The 21,512-nt window shown below is 39.1% G+C and overlaps 1 protein-coding gene across 2 annotated transcripts in view; it reads left to right on the forward strand.

Annotated features, from left to right (window-relative positions):
- Positions 1 to 21,512, forward strand: part of DLG2 (discs large MAGUK scaffold protein 2) — a 1,615,022-nt gene that overhangs the window by 1,579,009 nt on the left and 14,501 nt on the right. The window contains exons 21-24 of one of the 2 annotated variants that reach the window (XM_016206846.2): positions 7,076 to 7,175; positions 11,594 to 11,635; positions 19,005 to 19,055; positions 20,040 to 20,141. In XM_016206846.2, coding sequence (XP_016062332.2) covers positions 7,076 to 7,175; positions 11,594 to 11,635; positions 19,005 to 19,055; positions 20,040 to 20,141 — 295 coding nt within the window. Of the gene's footprint in view, positions 1 to 7,075; positions 7,176 to 7,992; positions 8,039 to 11,593; positions 11,636 to 19,004; positions 19,056 to 20,039; positions 20,142 to 21,512 lie in introns of both variants that reach the window. The other variant, XM_087821627.1, reaches the window with a different exon arrangement.

The raw sequence follows: 21,512 nt of genomic DNA on the forward strand, positions 1-21,512 counted from the left end.
TCTATCTCTCTCTCTCTCTCCCTCTCCCTTCCTCTCTCTGAAATCAATAAAAATATATTTTTAAAAAAACAAAAAACAAATTTTCCCTAAAAGAGGCATACTTCATTTGTTAGTAGAAAAAGTATTTTTAGCAAACTAATCTTTTTAGTTAAGAAAAGAAATAAACATTAGTTGGGGGGGGAGGGTTAGAAAAGGAAAATTAAATTGTAGCTTTCTTTGAAGTTATGGATACTATTAAAATATTTTAAACTTTTCTATTATTCAAATGCGGACCAGAGAGCTGAAAATGTGATACTATGCAAAAATACATACAGAGAAGAGCTGAGCCACAACATTTTTATTACTAGCAATAAATGGCAACTAAAACTAAATCAGATCATTGAGCATAGAATTATGAGATAAAATTCATAATAGAAACAAATTCTGAGAGATAATAGCTGCAGGGAAATGCAACTTAAAAATATTCCTCATACGGCAATGTTTCTTATCCCTCCCCCTTTTTTGCAGATGCTTGTTATTCCTTCCCGCCCTCCTTCTCCCTCTCCTGTTTTTCCCCAAGTTTCTCCCAGTATTTCCAGTGGAAATCGTTCAACACTTTGGTTTATGCATTTATTTGGTGAATAATTATTGAGTATCTACCATGCTTTAGATCTTGGAGATGCAGAAGTGGAAGTGATGTGGGACCTGCTCTGAGATCAAAATGTGATAGGAAAGAAATATGTAAAAATGAGCGGTATTTACTGTGACGGCCTTACGTAGAACTGTGACGGCCTTACGTAGACCTGTGACAGCCTTACATAGAACTGTGGCCTTATGTAGAACTGTGGCAGCCTTACATAGAACTGTGGCCTTATGTAGAACTGTGACAGCCTTACATAGAACTGTGGCCTTATGTAGAACTGTGACAGCCTTACATAGAACTGTGGCCTTATGTAGAACTGTGGCAGCCTTACATAGAACTGTGGCCTTATGTAGAACTGTGGCCTTACGTAGAACTGTGACAGCCTTACATAGAACTGTGGCCTTACGTAGAACTGTGACAGCCTTACATAGAACTGTGGCCTTACGTAGAACTGTGACAGCCTTATGTAGAACACCTGAGTATAACCTTAAAGTTGTGTCAGTGTCCACAAGATGGACAAAGGGGAAAGGGTTTCTGTAGCTGCCACCCAAGATATAGAAGATATATCTGTATACATTTAGGAGAATACGGCTAAGCTAGAAATACATTTTTGGGAGGTGTCATGGTTCTAACTGTGATAAAGATGGATGACTCAGTTCTCCACTCCTCACTCACTGAGTTGGTTTCTACCACCACAGCTTAGTTTTGTCTGTTTCAGGCTTTATAATTGGAATCATGCGTAAATGCACTTCTCTGTCTGCCTTCACCACTTAGCATGATACTTTTCAGATTCATCCATGGCGTTGCTTGTATCAGCAATGCAGTTCTTTTCATTGCTGAGTAGTTTTCCACTGTGTCAATACACCACAGTTTATCAACTTACCTGTTGATGGGCATTAGAGTACTTTCCAGCTCAGAGTAATTATGAACATTCTTATATACACCTTTGTGTAGACATATTTTTTTCTCTGGAATAAATATCCAGGGGTGAATTTCTGGGTCATAGGTTAGCTATATGATTAACTTTACAAGAAATTGCTAAACTATTTTTCAAACTGGGCATTTTGCATTCCCACCAAGAGTTTATATGAGAGTTGTAATTGCTTCCATCCTTACCAATACCTAATATTGTCGGTCTCTTTCTTTTTATCCACTCTAGTGGGTATAAAGTGATGTCATGCATTGGCTTTAATTTGCATTTCTCTGATGACTCATGATGTTTCTCATATGTTTATTGGTCATATGCATATCTTATGTTGTATTTAATTAAGTTTTCTGCCCATATTTTTTTTGGATGGTTTTTCTTTTTATTGTTCAGTTGTAAGAGTTTTTAAATACTCTGAATAAAAATTCTTTGTCACATATATGTATTATAAATATTGTTTCTCAGTTTGTGACTTGCCTTTTTTATTTTCTTAATGACTTTTTTGAAGAGCAAAAGTTTTAATTTTAATTAAATCCAATTTACCACTTTTTAAAATTATTATTTGTGCTTTTATACTCTATCCAAGGAACCTTTGTCTTGCTCTGATTACAAATATATTCTATGTTTTCTTCTAGAAATTTTTATAGTTTGAGTTTTTACATTAGGTCTGCAATTTATCTCTAGATAATGTTAGTGTGTGATATAAGTTATAAATCACAGTTCATTATTATGAAAAAATTTCAATCATGTAAAAATGTAGAAAGAATAGAATTATGAACCTCTTGTATGTATTACTCAACTTCAATAATTACCTACTCATGGTCAATCTTGTTTTGTATATTCTCACATGTATAATAATATATATGAGGGTATATATATATATATATATATATATATATATATATATATATATCCTGATTTATTTTGAAAGGAAGTTCTAGAAATTATGACCTTTTGTTCTGATCTGGAATTCAATCCAGAACCACACACTGCATTTCATTTGTCCTGTTTCCTTAACCTCCTTTAGCCTAGAATGGTTCCTTAGCTTTTTATATTTCTCATGACATTGAGATATTTTAAGAGTGGTCTCTTAATTTTAATTTGCCTGATTATTTCTTCATGGTTAGCTGCAACTAATGCATTTTTGGTAGGAATACTACATAAGTAATATTGTGTACTTCTCAGTACTTCCCATCAGGAGGCACATGGTGTGAAGTTATCCCACTATTTGGTGATGCTAAATTTGATCTCTTGGTTAAGGTAGAAGAAAACCGAAACATACCCACAGTTATAAAGCTTTCTGGATGGGAAGAAGAAAAGCCTGTCAAGATTCACTCACATGTCTTAAGAACGTGGAATTTGAGTGGGGAAAGTAGCTATTTGAGGTTTTTTGTTTTGTTTCCTTTTGTTCTTTGGGAGTGTGTATTTTATCTTAAGCCAGTTCACTAATGCCATTATATCTTGGGGTCAGGCTGGGCAATTTCATGCCATCTGACCTAACAATTTCAAAACTTCTTCTGAGTGACAATGATAACAGGCTGACTCCTAGTATGGGTGTTCTAATGTCTGTCACAACATGAAAGGTATTCATTTAACAGAGACACAACAGAATCAGATAAACAAGACGTGTATAGGACTGATTGCAAGGGTTGAGGAGGGTGGTTTCCTTTCATTCAGTTAAAGATAAAAAATATTTACCCCAAATAAAAATATTTACCCCAAGTAAAATTGACAGCATGCTGTGATTGTTTCCTCTTATCCCATGGTTGTGGAGTTTGGGAGGGGGGTTCCGTTTTGTTTGGAGTTTATTTAATGGCCTTTTTGAGACATAATTCACAGAGTATATAATTTACCCAGAGTACATACTGTACCCTGAAGTGTACAGTTCATTGTTTTTAGTATATTCATAAGGCTATGTACCCATCACTACACTCAAACTTTAGAACATTTTTATCTCCCCTAAAACTAACACTATAACCATCAGTTGTCACTTCCCACTCCCTGAATCCTCTACCCTCAGCCCTGTCCATACCCTGTCCCATTGAAATACTTTTTATTTTTTTACATTATTATAAGAATAAGAACAATAAGATAGAGCCCTGAGAAACATAAACGGGTATCCAAAAATTGTAGCAAGATAACCCACAAAAATATTACTGAAGCCAATAGCATCTAGTGGCTTAAAAAAATAATTGCCGAGCAGTGAAGCTGTAGGATTGATGACAGATTATGGTATCACTCAAGAGAATCAAATTTTACTACTTTTAAATATAAACTTGAAACAGGCTCTGGTTACAGAAATTTATCTCGCTCATAAGAAAAACAAATATTGGCAAATTCAGATTCTGATTTCACTGCTCACCGACTGTGGGCAAGTAACAGAAAATTTGTAAACTTCCGTTTCCTCTTCTGTAATATGAGAACAATGATGGTACCAGTTAGTGTGGAGGTTAGCATATGGAGAGATTTTGGAACCAACCCTGGTATATAACAATTGCTCAATAAACATTAGTTGTTGTTGTTTTATCACTTTTGTCAATAAGAATTCAATAATTCAGGTCAAATTCCAAAATGGAATTCTTTGACATGCCAACTTGCCACATGTGATTGGTATTTTTAAAATCTCTATTCAAAAGTTTCCTGCCATGAAAGCAATGGGTGGGGATTTAGGATACTGTGATGTAGAGGGGAAATGACCTTGATCAGGTATGATTGGCAGAGCTGTAAACCAGCCTTCAGTTGCTTTAGAGCAGTGTGTTCTATAAATAGTAAAAGTGCTAATTTACTACTATCACCTAACGCTGGTGAAACAGATTTTCCTTTTTTAAATTAAAGGAAAAATTAACAGCAACAAAAAAGCTTATACAATAGTATTAAACATGTCTAATAAAAAATGAAAAACAGTGTTAAAACATCATAAACCACATATAACCTCTTGTAGTTGAAATGTTGAACTAAGACCCTAAATGTGTGACTTTTAAATCTGTAAGTCTAAACTAAAGTTGTGATTTGGTCTTCTGTCCATAAATGTAACCATCAAGGATTCCATTACTTTTTCTTTAATCCCAACACAAAATGGCTTTGGGTAATGAGACTGATATGTTAGAGGACTTTATTTTTGAGGAATTGTTATGTATTTTCTGTTCTTGTTATAAGTGCAGTGCTAAATATTATGTCCCAATCAGGTGACATGATACACAGCATTTTCATACTTGGGAAATGTAACACATTATATAACACATTATGAAAATATAGAAGAATTCATCATAGGCAACACATTTTCATTTCCTCTGACCCCGTGAGATCGTTTAAATGATGCAGTTTGCACGTGGCCTCAGTTTGTCTTCCAGAAGCCTCCACATTGTCCATGTCTACACTTTAACCCCAGGCTTTACTCATCTCAGCATTGTTTTGGATCTGCATGAAAATTTGTAAATTTTTTTTTGCATGACAAGTCACCTGTAATGTTGAAGTTAAATGTCTAACATATCTTACAATGTCACGTGTCATTAATTCTTACATGATATTTTTTTTTCTTTTATTTTCAGTCACTGACGTTTAAATATGCTTGAAATGTAAAAGTGGCATGAAACTGGAGTGATGCAAGAATATTTAATGTTCCTTTAAGAACTTATTATTTTTTAACTGGAAAAAATTGGCAGGGGAGTTCCCAGCCTTGTCTTTGGACACCAATTCTCAATTACAAATTAGGATAAAACTATATTGAACATAAGTGCTGTCAGCAGAGTAATAAATTCTGAAGTGGTACTTCTTTTCCCCCCGAGAATGTGTTTCTAGTTCTTGAATATTAAGTATAAAATATGGCCCTTAACTTCAGAAATTCTTAAATATTTGATCTAATGTTTTTCTTCAAGCCTTCTTAATGATACATAAAATTAAGCTCCCCTGACGTTGGTGAAAGCCCATGGTAACTGAAAAAGTAACGACTCATTGAATGACAGCACCAACATTTTAGTACTTTAACGTTTCCTAAATGAACATGATGACCAAAACGGATGTTGATAGAGGAGTGCATGAATATACAAGAGAAATAAGTTTTTTACACCATTTTCTCAAGCTTCAAATCCGTAAGGGCCCATAACTGATTCAGACCAATGGGCCAAAATACATACATAGAAACAAGCGCTTCTCTTCCATGCAGTCACCTTGCTGGCTCTGGATTTATTCCTACCAGCTGCCATTGACAAACCTGTGTGAGAACACTCCTTGTCGAATGACCCTCAAAATGTAACATGTCTCGTACATTCTCTGCAATACCTATGTGGTGGCATGTCTCGTTTCTTGGAGAGTGACCCTCAGAGCCAAATCAGTCGAATAAGGATGGCAATCGGGCTGGCAAAACATATTTTTAAATGATAAGTGAACATGAAATTACTAAGACTTGTATGGTTTAGCTTATAAAGTGACTGTGAACACATTTCCCAAAGAAGAGCCCCAGAGAACATTTACGTAACAGCAACAGTGGGAATAAATGACAACTTTTTAAGGAGTCTTCTAGGCAAGCATCTGACATTCACTTGAAAAAGTTCTAATATATGTATTATGTTATGTATATATGTATTACTTTAAACCAACCTCATTTAAGCTAATGGAATGGTTTATATTTTTAAGGGCAGTCCTTCTTCCATTACTTTTTATCATATCAGAATACAGATAAGCAGCTGTTGTATCTCCCTTGCTTGCGTGAATATCCAGTTAATACCTCTTTAGCAACAATTTTTTTTTTCTTATTAGTGGACTGTGTCACCAGCTAGCTCTGTGATATGGCAAGAGACGCAACTTCTCTGTGCCTCTGGCCCTTGTCTACAAATGTAGCCTTGGGACTTAATTGTATTTAAAATCACCTATGAATAAAAATGTTGTACCGTAATTATTAATCTGTGTGTGAAATAGATATAATTATCATATATCATAAATCTATTCACATTTCCGTGTGGTTTTAATTAAATCTAAGTTGAAGTAACTCGAATTCAGGTTATTTAAAAGGACACCTAGACACCGATGTGTCTAGTGTCCTAGTAAAATCTTTTCTACTTGATGATAATAGTGAAGATAAAGATAACATTTGTATAACACTTTACATTTCTGCTGCCTTACATGAGTCTCACAACTTAAGAGCTTCTATCATTATCCTCGTTATGGGGATGAAGAAGATACTGAGGTTCAGAGAGATTCCGTTTCCTGTCTAAGGTGATGGACTCGCAAGGCATAGAGTCGGACAGAGACTCCAGGTCTTCTGCTTCCAATTTAATACTCTTTTTCTCCATCATCATTTATCTGCAACCAGTTCCTTTAATTAGGATACCATTTTTCCAAGGTGTCATCATTCAGAATTTACACTCCTTGAAAATAAAATCTGCCTTTAGGGACCCTCTGGCACCTCCCTAGACTGTCCACTTGCGTCACTACAGCTCTCTCTGCTTTTACAAACTAGTTGTTTTGTCAGCATGAGTGTGACAACAATTAGACGTCCCCTGTTTTTGCCCCATGCCTTTTCTCCTTCACAGTCATTCAATGACAAGCGTAAAAAGAACTTCATCTTTTCACGAAAATTCCCATTCTACAAGAACAAGGAGCAGAGTGAGCAGGAAACCAGTGATCCTGAACGTAAGTAGATTCTCAAAGAGAACGTCACATGCAACACAAGAGAATAAAATCCTTCACCGGCAACACGCCTGCTGTAGGCTCCCCCACGCCACACATCTAGGCAAACAAACACGGCAGGCAGGCAGGCCAGGGCTTACTACTGTGACCAGTGTTTGGCTGCAGTCTGGATCCTTCCCTCGGTGTGGCTCTTCTCCGCGGAACGCATTGGAGAGGGACTTGAGGAAGCTGGGCCTTGGCTTCCAAAGAGCATTTATCTGGGACCAGTATTGGGTCTGGTTTGCCTTTTTTATCATGCAATTCTCTAGGGCTTGAGATGACTTCCATTCTGGACAGAAATATCGCACCCCATTGCCACATGCATTTTTTTTGGAATGCCAGCTAATTGGAAGTGATTATATTCCCTATATCGATAACTAGCATTTGTTCACTCGCTTCCAACAAATATTAAACTCTTACTGAGCAGTGGACTTGCCCTGGTGGATGCTAAATCTAAGAATTGGTCCTGAACTTGGAGTGGGTTGTTGCTCTGAGTGGTCCATTTCTGTGGCCACGTGGACAATGGGCCAAAATGGCATCTGCTGAATCTTTCTTTTGTAGCGATCTTCTGCTTAAACCTTTCAAGTTACTTTACAAATTCCTGAGTCTCAGCCCAGGGAGTTTGGGGCGCAAATTGTTCGGAAATAAGAGCGTGGGATCCAGATTGCCTAGGCAACGCGGTCCGTCATGGTAGTATCCATTTCAACTCCACTGACTTCTTCCTTCCTCTTCCGTGGCTGTTCTTCCTCTCTCATTGCTCTCTCTGGGGACTTCCATGCAGGACATCCCCGGATTAGGTGACGACGGTTATGGAACAAAGACTCTGAGTAAGTTCCCAGGAATGGTCACTGTAACTTTTCTTTTCTTTTCCCTTCCTTTTGAGTTTGGCTTTTGTTCCTTTTCTTGAGGGCCTTCTCCTCCTAGCATGCACAAGATACGAGTTTTTATTTGTTACCTAGCTGTGAATGCTCCTGCAAAGTAACTTTCAACCGTTTTGTCCTGCATGTCAGCATTTAAAAGCCAAGTGTGTCGGGCAGTGTAACTTCTATTGCGAGCCACACCTTCCCTTTCTGACCGTGTGATGTGACCGACATGGTCCCGATGCCAACTGTGGCATCCCTTGCTCTGCAGCTTGATTCCCCCCAGAGGGCAAGGAGCCTTGTTGAATGCAAGGACGAGCTAAATGTCCTAGACCAGGAAAGCAGAAGTTTACTTTACGTCCTTCCTTCTGCTTTTTCACCCACACCTTGCCAAATTTCATAATTGGGTTTACTTTGCTATTAATAAAGGAGCTATTTTATAGTCAAAAGGAACATGCATTCTCAAAATGTAAAGATTAAGCTATTTGATCTTCCAAGGCTGATTCTTTGTTATTAACTTTGACTGATTTTTTTTCTGACTTTCAGTGGTCCTGCTTGAAACGTTTGTATGATAAAGTTTTAGATATGTGTTAATATGTTGTTCTCTTAGTGATGTATTGGCTGCATTACGTAACAGATCTTCATTTTCTAGTGGAAAATTAGATATATTAAACCATTAAATCTTCTAGTTATTAATGCCTTTAGTCTGTGTCTCATTGCACTGAGCAATAAAAAATAATCTTGTATGTTAATATACTGTGCTATGATTTTTCTTTTTTTAATACTAACTCCATTGTGTAGCACCAGTGAATTAAGAACAGAGATTTGTGTCTTTTGCAACTGTATCACATGTTCAATTCTTGTTTGTTTTAATTTAACAGCTATGGGCAATACTTTTAGAAGCTGTTCATTTCATTTGTATAAAACGAAATAGCGTTGAGTTGCACTTTGTTTTCAAGAGCTGTTTATATAACCCTGCGTAATGAGACCCTTCATCCTTCAAACTGTTACTTTGGACTTTTTTTTTTAGCCACATATATAGAAAACAAAATCTGATCAAGAGTAAACTACTGATCTCCTTAAAGATGAAAACTTTATCTTTGAGTCTCTATATGAAACAGCCCTGAAGTTTAAATATTGATTTTAACATTGTCTGGACATCACCCAGTACCACCAGAAAGAGTTTCTAAATTTTCAGTCAAAGGGGGAGAGGAAAGCACTTTAATGTATTGCTAATAAATAAACATCACTAAAATGTAGTTGCTATCAGAGTGTCAAAAATATGAGCGATGCCCTTTTAAATCTAGAATGTGCAAATGTTTTTTTACTCTTTAAGAAATCGAACAGATTTCAGTAACATCGTTTGCCAATTAATGCTGTTGTTAGTCATAATTTGGCCTTTATCTGGAACACTTTTTTTTTTAATATATCTTTATTGATTTCAGAGAGAGGAAGGGAGAGAGAGAGAGAGATAGAAACATCAATGATGAGAGAGTCATTGATCGAGCCCGCAACCCGGGCATGTGCCCTGACCGGGAATCGAACCACGATCACCTGGATCCCAAGTCGACGCTCAACCGCTTAGCCACGCCCTGCCGGGCTGGAACACATGTGTTTATTTCCTTTTACCTACAAAAATTCTGTTATACAGTGTCTCGATGCTGAGACTGTTTGTTAAATAAGACACTGCATGGTCCTAAATTCCTCCATAGATAGTGTAGCTTCATTCTAAATTATTTTAGAAGTATAAATCAAAAGCAAACAAACAAAAAAACCTTTTTCCCAATTCAAAGCACTTAAGATATAATCATGTGAATTAAGATAAACCATTTTTGGGTGTGTGACATGACTTTTTTCAGTAACACAAACAGATTTGCATGGATTCGTCCACACTTCTTTCCCTAGTGCTCCTCTGCACTTGTAAAACATGCGTCTAAATTAGCAGTGCAGTGCTGGACACACACAAATACAAAGAGAAACTATTCGTGTGAATTTAACCCATGCTTTGGTTTTCATTTGTTTCATGCTCAAACTAATCCATCCTGGATGTATTAAATAACTCAATTGTAGGAATCATTTCACAGTGTTTATACATCCATCACCATTACACTGTACACTTTAAAGGTATTACAATTTTATTTGTCAGCTATAACTCAGTAAAGCTAAATCAAAGAAAACTAACCCATTCAATTGGCAAGAATCTGTAATATCAAATACATATTAAAGCTCATTTTTACCATTAGGGAATAATGTTACATATTCTTTTCCTAGTTCTAAAAATGTGCAACTTTTTAAAAAGCTAAAGTTATTGCTAATAAGCTTCAGAAATCAAATTGTCGCATAGTCTTCATTTAATTAACCTGATATATAAATAGTCATTAAGTTGATGAATTTATCTTCTATAATTTAATACATAGCACAGATGAAAGGATATGATTTTGGAAATAAAAGCTCTAATTCTGGCATATACATCCCTGGGATATGAGCTAAACTGCATTTTAATTCTAAAAATGTGAAATATCACTGCACAAGCAAGTCATTCAACGTGAATTAAAAACATACTCCATTCCAGGACCTGCTTGGTGTCAGCTCATTTACCTCCTGCCTGTTTCATTCTTTCAGAAACTAATAGCTATCCAAAGAAGAATCTTAAAATAAAAACAAGGGAATATTAAATGAATTCATAAAACATTTTTCAGTGACTCTTCTTCCTCTAAGATTTTCTATTCACTCGCTGGAGCAGAAAGGATCTCCAGCAATCCCTTTTCATCCTGAGAATTGGTTTAGGAAATAGTTAAATAGAAATAAAATGCAAGGAATTCCTGGGATCAATTGGCAATTTGGAATGCAATATTCCTACAAAATACCTAAAGGCTAAAATAGAGAAACAAGCCTGCAAGAGCCATAGCTGGTGTGGCTTGGTTGGTTGAAAGTCATCCCATGCACCGAGGAGTCTTGGGTTCAATTCCCAATCAGGGCACATGCCTGGGTTGGGGGCTCCTTTCCCGGTAGGGGGCATGCAGGAGGCAGCCGATAGATGTTTCTCTCTCTCCCTCTCACTTCCTCTCTCTCTAAAATCAATAAAAACTTTTTCTTTTCTTTTCTTTTTTTGGAAAAACTAAAGAGCCTGCAAGGAAACTGCTGGTTTAGCAACCCCTGAAACATCGAGCTCAGACACACATTGACCTGAGTAACACACATATAGAAAAATCAGACCTATAGGAATGGGCCAAAGTTTTTTGTGGTTTTTTTTTAAAGTGCTTAGATTGACATGATACATTTTTTTGTAATTAGATACTTTCCTAAAAAGAAGATGCAGCAATCAAGTAGTAGTTTCCTGTAAAGTGGAGATAAAGTTTTCATCTTTTTTATCTTATCTCCGTTCCTTAATGCGGTCTCCTCTGCGGCCTTTCACTCGCCTTTTGCTCCCGTTTCTAGTAGCTGTGCATGAGTGTGTGCCTTTAAGCCCTGGCTGCTCGCCAATGCTTGGTATCTCTTTAATTTGCTGTGCTGTTCTTGCAGAACATGCTTCTTCTAATGCCAGCGATAGCGAAAGTAGCTACCGTAAGTGATTGCTTTGGTTTGTGGTTTTTTTCCTTTGCAATCGCCCCCATTGCCTGTGGTGGTCATTTCAGATTTTTGCTGTTGTTGTTCTCATCTTCACCCAAAGCAAATGGCTTGAAATGAAATCATCATTTGATGTGGAAAGATACAAAAGACACTAGGGCCACCGGTGGACTCATGTGACTTAAGCAAGCAGTTCCAACCCCAGTTGCCTGGCCTATGAGGCAATTCTCCCAGAGAAGGTGGGGGGAAAGTTCAACCTGGTGCCTTTTGACATTCTGTGCCCCCACCCCCCAAATAATTTAAACTCCCTGTGGGAGGGTTGAAAAGTCGTGGTTTTCTTTTCCTTCTGATTTTGCCTTTTCCGTTCTGTTCCTGGCTCCCTTTTATGAGAGAAATCTTTATGAATTACGGTGTTCCTTTTAAATTGAGCATGAACCTTTTATATCTCTTCTCTCCTTGATTAAAATTTTAAGGTAGACACTGTGACACATAATATTATATTTTTGATGGTTGGGAAGTGATGAAAAAGTTTCATCCTTTAATGTTGAAGGAACTCACGTTTTTTCTTTAAGTGAACAAATCTTGGATCAGAAAGCTTAACTGAAAAGGTAGGTAACTACTTAAAAATTATTTCTGGTCTTTGTTTGGTCACCTCAAGCCATTTGCTTAGCGTATGTAAATATTCACCAAACACCAAGCACATCCTTCTGATCCGTTCCTGTGGTTTCTTACCACCTATTTACTGGTTTTTGGCGACTAACATAGGTACATATTCTTAAGTAGAATTTTTACAATTTCTGTAATATTTGTTTGTACTCCTTACTGAAATGGGTGACTCAAAAAAGCAGTTGCTGAGGATATTAGAAAACTGCAGGCCCAATACATATGACCCACAGCTACCAAGACAGAAATTGGGTGGGCTTTTTTCCCTTCAATATTGTTATTAATTAAAAACTAGAATAGATTTTGTTTGGTGATTCTGTTTTTTTAATTATAGCATGGTGCTTTACAAAACCATGCCTTTTTTGAGATAGGCTGCCACGTAGTGTTCTTGGAATAAGACTAATTTCATTTGGATTTTGAGAAAGGCGTTGGAGAACCAGACTGGTGGCAAATAGGAAAAAGCACACACAGACAAGAGGAAAGGTGGCAGAAGGGGGTAGGGGCCCGAGGAGGAAGATGAAACACACCGCAGAATAAAATTGAAAATATTGTGAAGATACCCTTGATCAGACAAATTTTAGAACCAGTTCATTTTCTTCCTCAACAGAATGACAAGTCTTATAAATGAAGGAATCAAAGGTTTCTTGTCCTCAATTTGGTCCTTAACATTTGTACATTCTTAAAATTCTTACAATTTTGCAATTATCCAAACTTGGAGAAACATTTGCCTACCCCCTCTCTTCATTTGATTTCAAAACAGAGAGTCCAGGCCAAGAAAAAGTGACCCAAGATTTTCTCCCTGACTCTGAGGTACCCTCAATTTAGTATAAGGAAATATACAACGTGCTTGTCTGGTTTCACGGCCCTATTTTCTTTGCTGTCCGGTTTTCAGTTTTTAAGTGTTGTGCTTCCATCCTGTAGACACAGATATAGAAGGGGGAAGCATCATACCTTGTTTTTTCAAGCCTTTTGATTCAAAGTATATACAGGAACTGCCTTTTCCTCTAGAAGTCTTTTTTAGAGTATTTTAGGGGCCCCTGAATTCTCTTTTAGAGGTGGGAATGTTTTTCTTAGAATCATTAAGTTATAAAACTTGGGCCAAAGTTTGCAGCTGCTTGACAAGTTTTGGTAGTAATGCTCCAAAATGGTATCACATAATTCCTTTAACTCTCAAATAGTAGGTGCACAGAAATGTTATTGAGGTAATAAAGGAAATACTTGGAAGCAGCTAGCTTGAATTATCTATGAGAAAAGAGGAGAGTTGAAACTGGACTCTGATATTCCTAGAGCAAATATGGAGTCTAATCATCTGTATTAGTTTGGGTCTCATCTGAGGTTACAGAAGGTCAGCCTCTCAAATTACTTTCTTCACAAATGAACAAAAGTAAAAAGAGCTTTGTCCTAGTTTGGAGGAGCAAATGATATTTCTCCAGGATGGAAATATGAGGAATTACAGAGGAATATTCGTTTACTTATTCAACATCTACTATATGTCATGCTCTCTTCATAAACACCATGAGACCCAATATGAATCTCAACCATCTCTGGAGCTCAGCACACATATAGAGGGAGAGAGAGAAGGGAGAGAGAGCAATAAATAAAAAATGTGCCAAGTGTGTCAGCTTCTAGGATAAAAGTCTAGCCTAAGATAGTGGGGGCCTCCGAGGTGATTTCAAAGAAGTGGCCTTGAGCTGAGCTTTGGGCAGGTGAGGTGCTTACCAGCCAGAGAAGTTGAGGAAGAAACCATTTAGGCAGGGCAGGTGGCATGAGAAAAGGCACACAGGCCTGGGGCAGACATGGTTTCCAGAAAGTGTCATTTTGAAATAAAAATAGGCTGCACTTTCTAGTGAATTCCTGGCTATTGACTGACTACCTTATGTTTTGTGAATAGCAGAGTAAACAAACACTAAAAAGATCCTTTTCCCACTGATGTTCAGGTGTTATTTTTGTACCCTTAGAATCATTCCATGTCCACTCTGGGGACAAAATGGCTTTAAACTGTGTGATGAAAGATTAGAAACAAAGCTCGAGGCTGCTGTGTGTTTCAGAACTCCAGGGGGCACCATTCACATTGCATCTTGGGGTTACATTGTGTAACAACCTTACTTAAAAGCCTCATACATTTCTTCAGACAGACAGACACACACACACACACACACACTCTTAAACAAACCCCACATTCTAATAAATAGCTCAGAGCTTTGCTGCACCATCTCAATCATTATAAGATAATTATTTTTTTCAAAGTCCAACTATACTGAGCACTAGACAACATGCAGATAATTACAGTGCACATTGTCTAATTATGCAAAATGCCACCTCAAAACTATCTTAATTATGGGCTGATTTCAGATCTCTGTCTGTCAACAAAGTAGTACAGCCCTGGCTTGTATCTGTGGTGGTTCTGTAGCTCAGCTTTCAGTTGCCCATGTGTTGGGATGCAGTAGAGACCATGCAGGCATAATGGAGACTGCAAATCTCTACAGTGGGAGACCTGCCTTCCTCAAAGCTCAGTAAAGCTCTTATGTCATTATGGATATGGGGGAGCTGATAATTATCCTTTTAACCCATTGGTGCTCATCAGCTAAACAGGATTTTCAAAACTAGAATCCTGAAGAAATGATCAGAGTGAAACTGAGAGGCCAATGAGGAGACCCACGGCTTTTTTTCACTGGAATTAGTCAAAATGAAGCCCATGTTTTTCCCCGTTGCTCCACTCAAGCACTGCCCTTATATTTCCTCTAGTTCTTTAGCCTTCAGAAACCAGTTTTTCATCACAACTATTTTCTCATTTGATTTCTACAACAAAACTATGAGATACAGCTTGTAATAATACTCCGTTTTACAGAGGAGAAAGCTGAAGCTCCAAGAGGCGACCTGCCTCACTGATGTGGTGGCACTGCAGGTCCAACCGAGACATTTTCATTCGGAATCTCATACATTTCCACTCTTCCCTAGAGTCTCCACTCCAGGCCCTCATGTTTTATCTGGTACATTTCAACCTTCCCATCCACCTATCAAATTAATACAAGCAGAACATTTACACAGCATTAACCATGTTCTAAGCCTGATGCTAAGGTCCTATATAGTACATTGACTGATTTGATCTTCTGAACATCCCATGGAGATTCACCAGGTGATCTCGAAGGAATCACTCAATATCTTTGAACCTCAGTTCTCTCCTATGTAAAATGAGTAGTTCAGGTTAAACAGAGATGGCAAGTAGATTTTAATCAAGATTCCAACTCTGACCAATTGGTAATATGTGCCTGAAGAGTTGTGCTGAAAGTACTGAAGCCAACTTAAGCCCAGCAGTAATGCAGGCAGTGACCCATCGTGATGTCTGTCAAGTGACATCACGTGCTGCATACTTCCCATTTATGAACCACATAAACTTAAAACTCTTAACACGAACATTCTATGGCTCTAAGAACCTAATTTATTCTTAACAGTCATCCAATACACGCACTGAACACTAAATTTAGAACACTGAATGTCCGGCCCCCTGTCTTCACTTCCCTCCTCTCTTCCAGTTTCTAAAAATTCCAAAAGAACATCAACTTGCTTTTCTCTATCATGAGGGCATGTCAAGGTCTTACTCCGAGTCCCTCTTACTAGTTTCCAGTTCACACACCAGGTGTGGCGTTGAGATTATTGCAAAGGCCTCTGCTAAGGTTCCTGCAGCTGCTGATGCCCACACACAGCACTGCTGCTCTCCCACTCTCAGCCATGCAGCTGCAGAAACTAGAGCAAGTAACAGTTGGTACCTTTTCGTCGGCTGTTATTTCCAAGTCCCAACACCTCCTGAACAAAAAATAGAAAAACTACTAAGAATGACTATGTTATGGAGATAACACGGCAACATTTTTTTAAGAGTTGATATTTACAGGTGGAGTTTACAGGTGGCCTCTCAGTGACTCTAACCCAGTTTAGCTCCTATCTCTGCCACCCATCCTTTGCTCATTTGTAAGGTCTTCCCCTATATCCCAGCCCCCACAGAGAATTCCACATTTCTTGCTTTTTTGAGACAATGTCATATGCTCAACAAGGAGTCAAAAAAGATATGGTTTTAAATCTTGACTCCACTACTTACTACCTGAGAAAACAGGCCACATTGTGATATCTGAGCCTCAGTTTCTTCACCTGAGCACCTACTGCAAAGAAATGGTTGTGAAAAGCAGAAGCCAATGGATGTGAAAGCCCTTTATGGCCTGGAAAATGCCATACACACATGGATTAGCTTTCTTTTATTGCTGTGACTTTTTCCCCTCCCCCTATTAGTCTTTCCATTACCCACAGGCCTTTTCATTCTTGAACATGAAAGTGAAAATTGGTTCAAGCTATTTGAATTCACAGCTATTGTGTGATACCAACTGCCATAGCTTCCCTGGTGACTTTTTTACATAGTGCCTGATTGTCTCAGGATCATTAGAATTGGGACGGGCCTTGACATACGGGATGTTGCCACTGTCGTCAGCCGGTCTTCCTGCTCTGAACAAGAAGCAGTGCCTCGTATAAATTAGAAAGTAAAACAAAAAGCAATGGATAAACAAAGAACTACAGAATTGCCTAACAAAGTTAATCAAAGCTGTGTTGCTTTGACCTGGTTTTCTGAATCACAAGTTATACATACTGATGCCAAATACCTTATTTAAGGTTTGCCTTATAATGTTCCATCAGAATGATTTGCAAGGCCATTGGAAAGAGATTCCTGTGGGGACATAACATGTTACATTCATTTAGAGAAAACCACTCTTCCCAAAGGGAAAGCACATAGACAGAAACACAAAGCAGAACCTACCTTTGGCCTCGTTGCTCATCCTGTTTTCTACCGCTGAAATCAGAATGCAAGTTCATTGCCATCCTTCTTTATGTTAAGTGCTGGGGGCCAGTAGTAAATTAAACCCAGTCCTTGCCTTATGGAGTTCCCAGTCTAGTGGAGAGACATAAGTATCACCTGATGTTGAAAACCCTTGTTATCCCATGGTTAATATTCTCCTTTCACGTTTTAATCACTCCACCTAGATTTCCCTGTAAAATTAAAGTCTGGCATTGGCTCTAAGTCGGCCATGCTTCTATTCCTAAAGCTATACTTTCCCCAACCATTTTAAGCCTATCTTTTGAATTCCTATGACCTCTATATCTCAGACTTTAGATAGCTGGAACTTAGCAATCAATCACTTTTTTTTTTCTTTCTTCTTTTTTTGGCCTAGCCTCTGTAAATGTCAGTACTTTTATTTATTAAAATGAATCATTTTTTCTGAATCAGAAAAAAAAAAAGTGAATCTGACTCTTCACATACGAAGCCCCTGCCCAGATGTGGGAATGTGCCTTGAACACTTCTGGGGAAGCTGAGTAGATGCCACTTAGAAGAAACATCAGGCCCCCTCTCCATGCCTTTAGGAAGTAGCTTGGCCTAGCAGTGCCATTCTGAGAGTAGGCCCTGCTTGAGGGTGAAGTATGGTGTGACTTAAGCCAAGGACCATTTTTCATACTTGTACATGTAAGGCACCTCCACCCAACCCCAGCTACCCAGTCTCCAGGGAAGACATCTCTACTTCACAGCTGTATCCACATACTACTTAATTTCCCCAAAACTGTTGTCAGTCTGCAACTATGATATTAACCCCTTTTATGAAATGAACTCAGCTGGTCTGATGTTGTGGCTATTGAAGGAGGAACATGTGGCACTGACAGACTGACTGTTGCAGGGGTGATGGGAGATAAAGCAGTGAGATTCATTGCCCTTTGGTTTCAGGAAAAACTACCTCCTATATGAAACAACAGACAGGAAGTCTTTTTCAACAGTCCTAACCGACTTCCCACCAAAGGATAGTCAGTCCTAGGCCTATAGCAAATACAAGAGCATGCCCTTCTGGGTTTGCAGCTGCATCAGCCTCATCACATGCCCAGGTCATGAACTGGGTAAAATAGATGACTGAAAAAAATAATTGCCTAAAACCAGTTTACCTTCCAGGATTATCTGTTGAATTGAGGCCCAGCATGAATCAAAAGGCTTGTGGCATATGACATTGGAAGGGATGACACTCTTACTACATTGTCTGTCTTCTTTTCCCAAAGTTCCAGGCTAGATTTAATGGCAGTTATCACCAGGGACTTAGGGGACACCTCAATTTTTATCTTCTTGACTTGACCTAGCATTTTCCCAACAAATTATCAGAGTAAATTATTAGAGTAAAATCCTCAGTGTCCTGTTATATCTTGATGAAGTTTTTGCATCACAAATGAAACAAGCAGACACTTGTTTTTGAACAATTTGCTTCTTTGGGAAATAAAATGGAAGATGAAATAAAAGGCCCAGAAATTCCAATAATGTAGCAGCAAAGGATCGGATAGACTTTGCTGTTGAACTAGGCGGTTTTCTCTTAAGTAGTAACGCTAGGCGTGGAGGCCACAGTGCCCCGCTGCTCAGTGTCCGAGGGAAGGCGGGCTCATAGGTCCCTGCCCTGATGGACTGCGGACCACTAGACTCCATCGGCTGCCTAGAGGTGTGACCGTCAGAAACCTGCCACTGTAACAGTGCTGAACAGTTTTCTGAGGAGGGAGTTACGGAGTCGTTGACCGAGAGAGAGTTCGGGAATTAACCCCGCGCTGTGCCTGCTCCCGTCTCAGAGCAGGGCTTGTAGCTGCGGTGCATGGCTGGCTGTTAGTCCACCATAAATTTCCTCTCTTCTCTTCCCAGGAGGGCAAGAAGACTTCATTCTCTCTTATGAGCCTGTCACAAGGCAGGAAAGTAAGTTTCCCGGCATGCTCCGGTTCCTGACTTCCAGGCCGCGACAGGTGACACCCTTATAGAAGGGAAAGGGTGAAGGCAGAAGGAAAATAACCTCCGCTTAGCACCGGGCTGTTCCCACACCACGTGCTCTCTCTTTCGCCCCATCACCGGCAATCACTGCTGGCCACGGGCAGCGACAGCCCCCGGAGGACAGAGGGGCTCCTCCGGAGGAGTGGGCCTTCATGGGAAGGCCACAGCCGAGTCACTAAAGAGTCCCACCTACAGTGTGGATAAAATCTCCCGGGAGCCTGAAGACAGCTCAGTATTGAGAAGGGAGTTTTGCACACCTGTCCTAAGGCACAGGCCGCCTGTGGGCTGTTCCAGAAGCCTGGGCTTCCTTTCCTGGAGCCATTTATACAGAAGCTAATGGCTGTCATATCGCAGAGGAAATGCAGGCATCAGATGAGGAATTGTACCAAAGGAACTGTGGAGTTCCTTCTAACCCGCGATACAAAGGAATTGGGAAACCCCCGCAGGGTATAAATAGCATTTTGAGCTGAGGAAGAGAAATTATAAAAACATAAGTTGTCGTTACTACTAACAATTACTTTTTAAAGTCGTTGTCTAAACAACGGCCAAGCCGCTGCTTTGGAATCTTTTTTCTCCCACTGCATTGACTAAATTCGGTCGTGGTTTTGACATTGTGTAGGCACAACCGAAAAGCAAGCAAAACCCCTCCAAATGCTTCTTTTCGTTGTCAGACGCTGCAGTTGTTTTCTCCTGTTAATAAATTCCAGAAAGTAGTCACAGCAGACAAACACGCTGAACGTTAAACATCAGGCTCCCGTGCAGGGCTGTGTGGGCAGTTTACCCGATGCAGGGACGCCCTCGGCACTTCTTACTGTTTGGCAATTTTGCCTTAAGAACCCCCCTGAAGGGCAGGCAGTTTTGCAGTTGTTTCCATGTCTCTCCCCTCACCTTCACCTTCCTTTCCCTCTGCAGTAAACTATACTCGGCCAGTGATTATCCTGGGCCCCATGAAGGATCGGATCAACGACGACTTGATATCTGAATTCCCTGACAAATTTGGCTCCTGTGTGCCTCGTAAGTATTATTTCTTTTTTATCAGGAAAGAAAAAGCTTGGCTCCCTTTAAGATGATAAATCATAGTTCTGTCTCTCCAATAATCTCTCCATTGATTCAAATACTATCAGTTACCTATTACCTATTATTATTTAATTTTCCCTGCCTCATGTTTTTCATCTATCCTGATAAGTATTGTTCTCTATTTAGTGAGTATAATATGTTTCTCAAACTGACTGTGCTCCCCAACAAGGCAGGGTGAATTCTTTCTTTGTAATTGCGACAGCATTTAAAATAACAGGACTGTTGATAGGCATCAGTGTGTTCTCACAGAATGATCGAAATGCCGCTGACAAATCTTTTCCCATAGAATAAGAAAGATTGGAAACAAAGCCATTTTGTTAAAATCATCTCAAGATGACTTCAGGCCATGCATCAGTCCAAAATGAAATAGTCTTTCCCCTGTGTTTTAATCGTCCTAGGAGTTGGTAGAATAAAGACCAGAAGGTGTATAAAACTTTAACCTACCCCCTCAGCCATTATAGACTTTAACCTTGCTTTCTTGTCATATACACAACTCTCAGGTCCCTGGTCCCCCTGTGGGTATCCCTGTAAAATTCTATCTGCTCTCCCTCCTTCCACCCACCGTACTCGCCCTACTCACCCCTCCGTCTCCATTCCCAGTGTCACATTAATGCATGGAAGCTTTCTGTGTATGTAGACATGCCCATCAGAACACTTCAATTTATTAGATGACAGTGCTTAAATCTGATCCCAACAAGTATTTCTTTCTCACTCTACTTTTTTTTTCACTCTACAGTTTTTAAAGCTCTATGCTTTGAAGTTTCTCTTACATTTCAGTACTGCAAATGTCACCTGAAATACATGAGAATAGCAGGAATTGCATGTGTACAGTCTATGGACAGAAGGGAATTAGGATGATTGCTGTATCTCATGAAGCTTCCCAGCAAGGTCTCTGGGGAGAGATCCTGCCATAGAACCTGTCCTGAGAAAGGCTCTACGTAGAAATGATCAAGTCACACCCTAGTCCATTCATAGCACCTTCCAGTTTGTTCCTCCAGTTTTGGAAGAAAAAAACAACACAGTCCTTAAGCACTATTTTCATGTCCTCCTCAACCCTGCACACTCTTCTCTTACTCTTTTTTAAATTAGAGCACTATATAATTATAAGAAATACATGTTCAACCCTGCGGGGTGTGGCTCAGCGGTTGAGCGCCGACCTGGGATCCAGGCGATCAGGGTTCGATTCCCGGTCAGGGCACATTCCCGGGTTGTGAGCTCGATCAATGACTCTCTCATCATTGATGTTTCTATCTCTCTCTCTCCCTCTCCCTCCCTCTCTCTGAAATCAATAAAGATATATTTTAAAAA

The sequence above is a fragment of the Miniopterus natalensis genome, chromosome 11 (assembly GCF_054644295.1).
Source record: "Miniopterus natalensis isolate mMinNat1 chromosome 11, mMinNat1.hap1, whole genome shotgun sequence".
In the NCBI taxonomy this organism is placed as follows: domain Eukaryota; kingdom Metazoa; phylum Chordata; class Mammalia; order Chiroptera; family Miniopteridae; genus Miniopterus; species Miniopterus natalensis.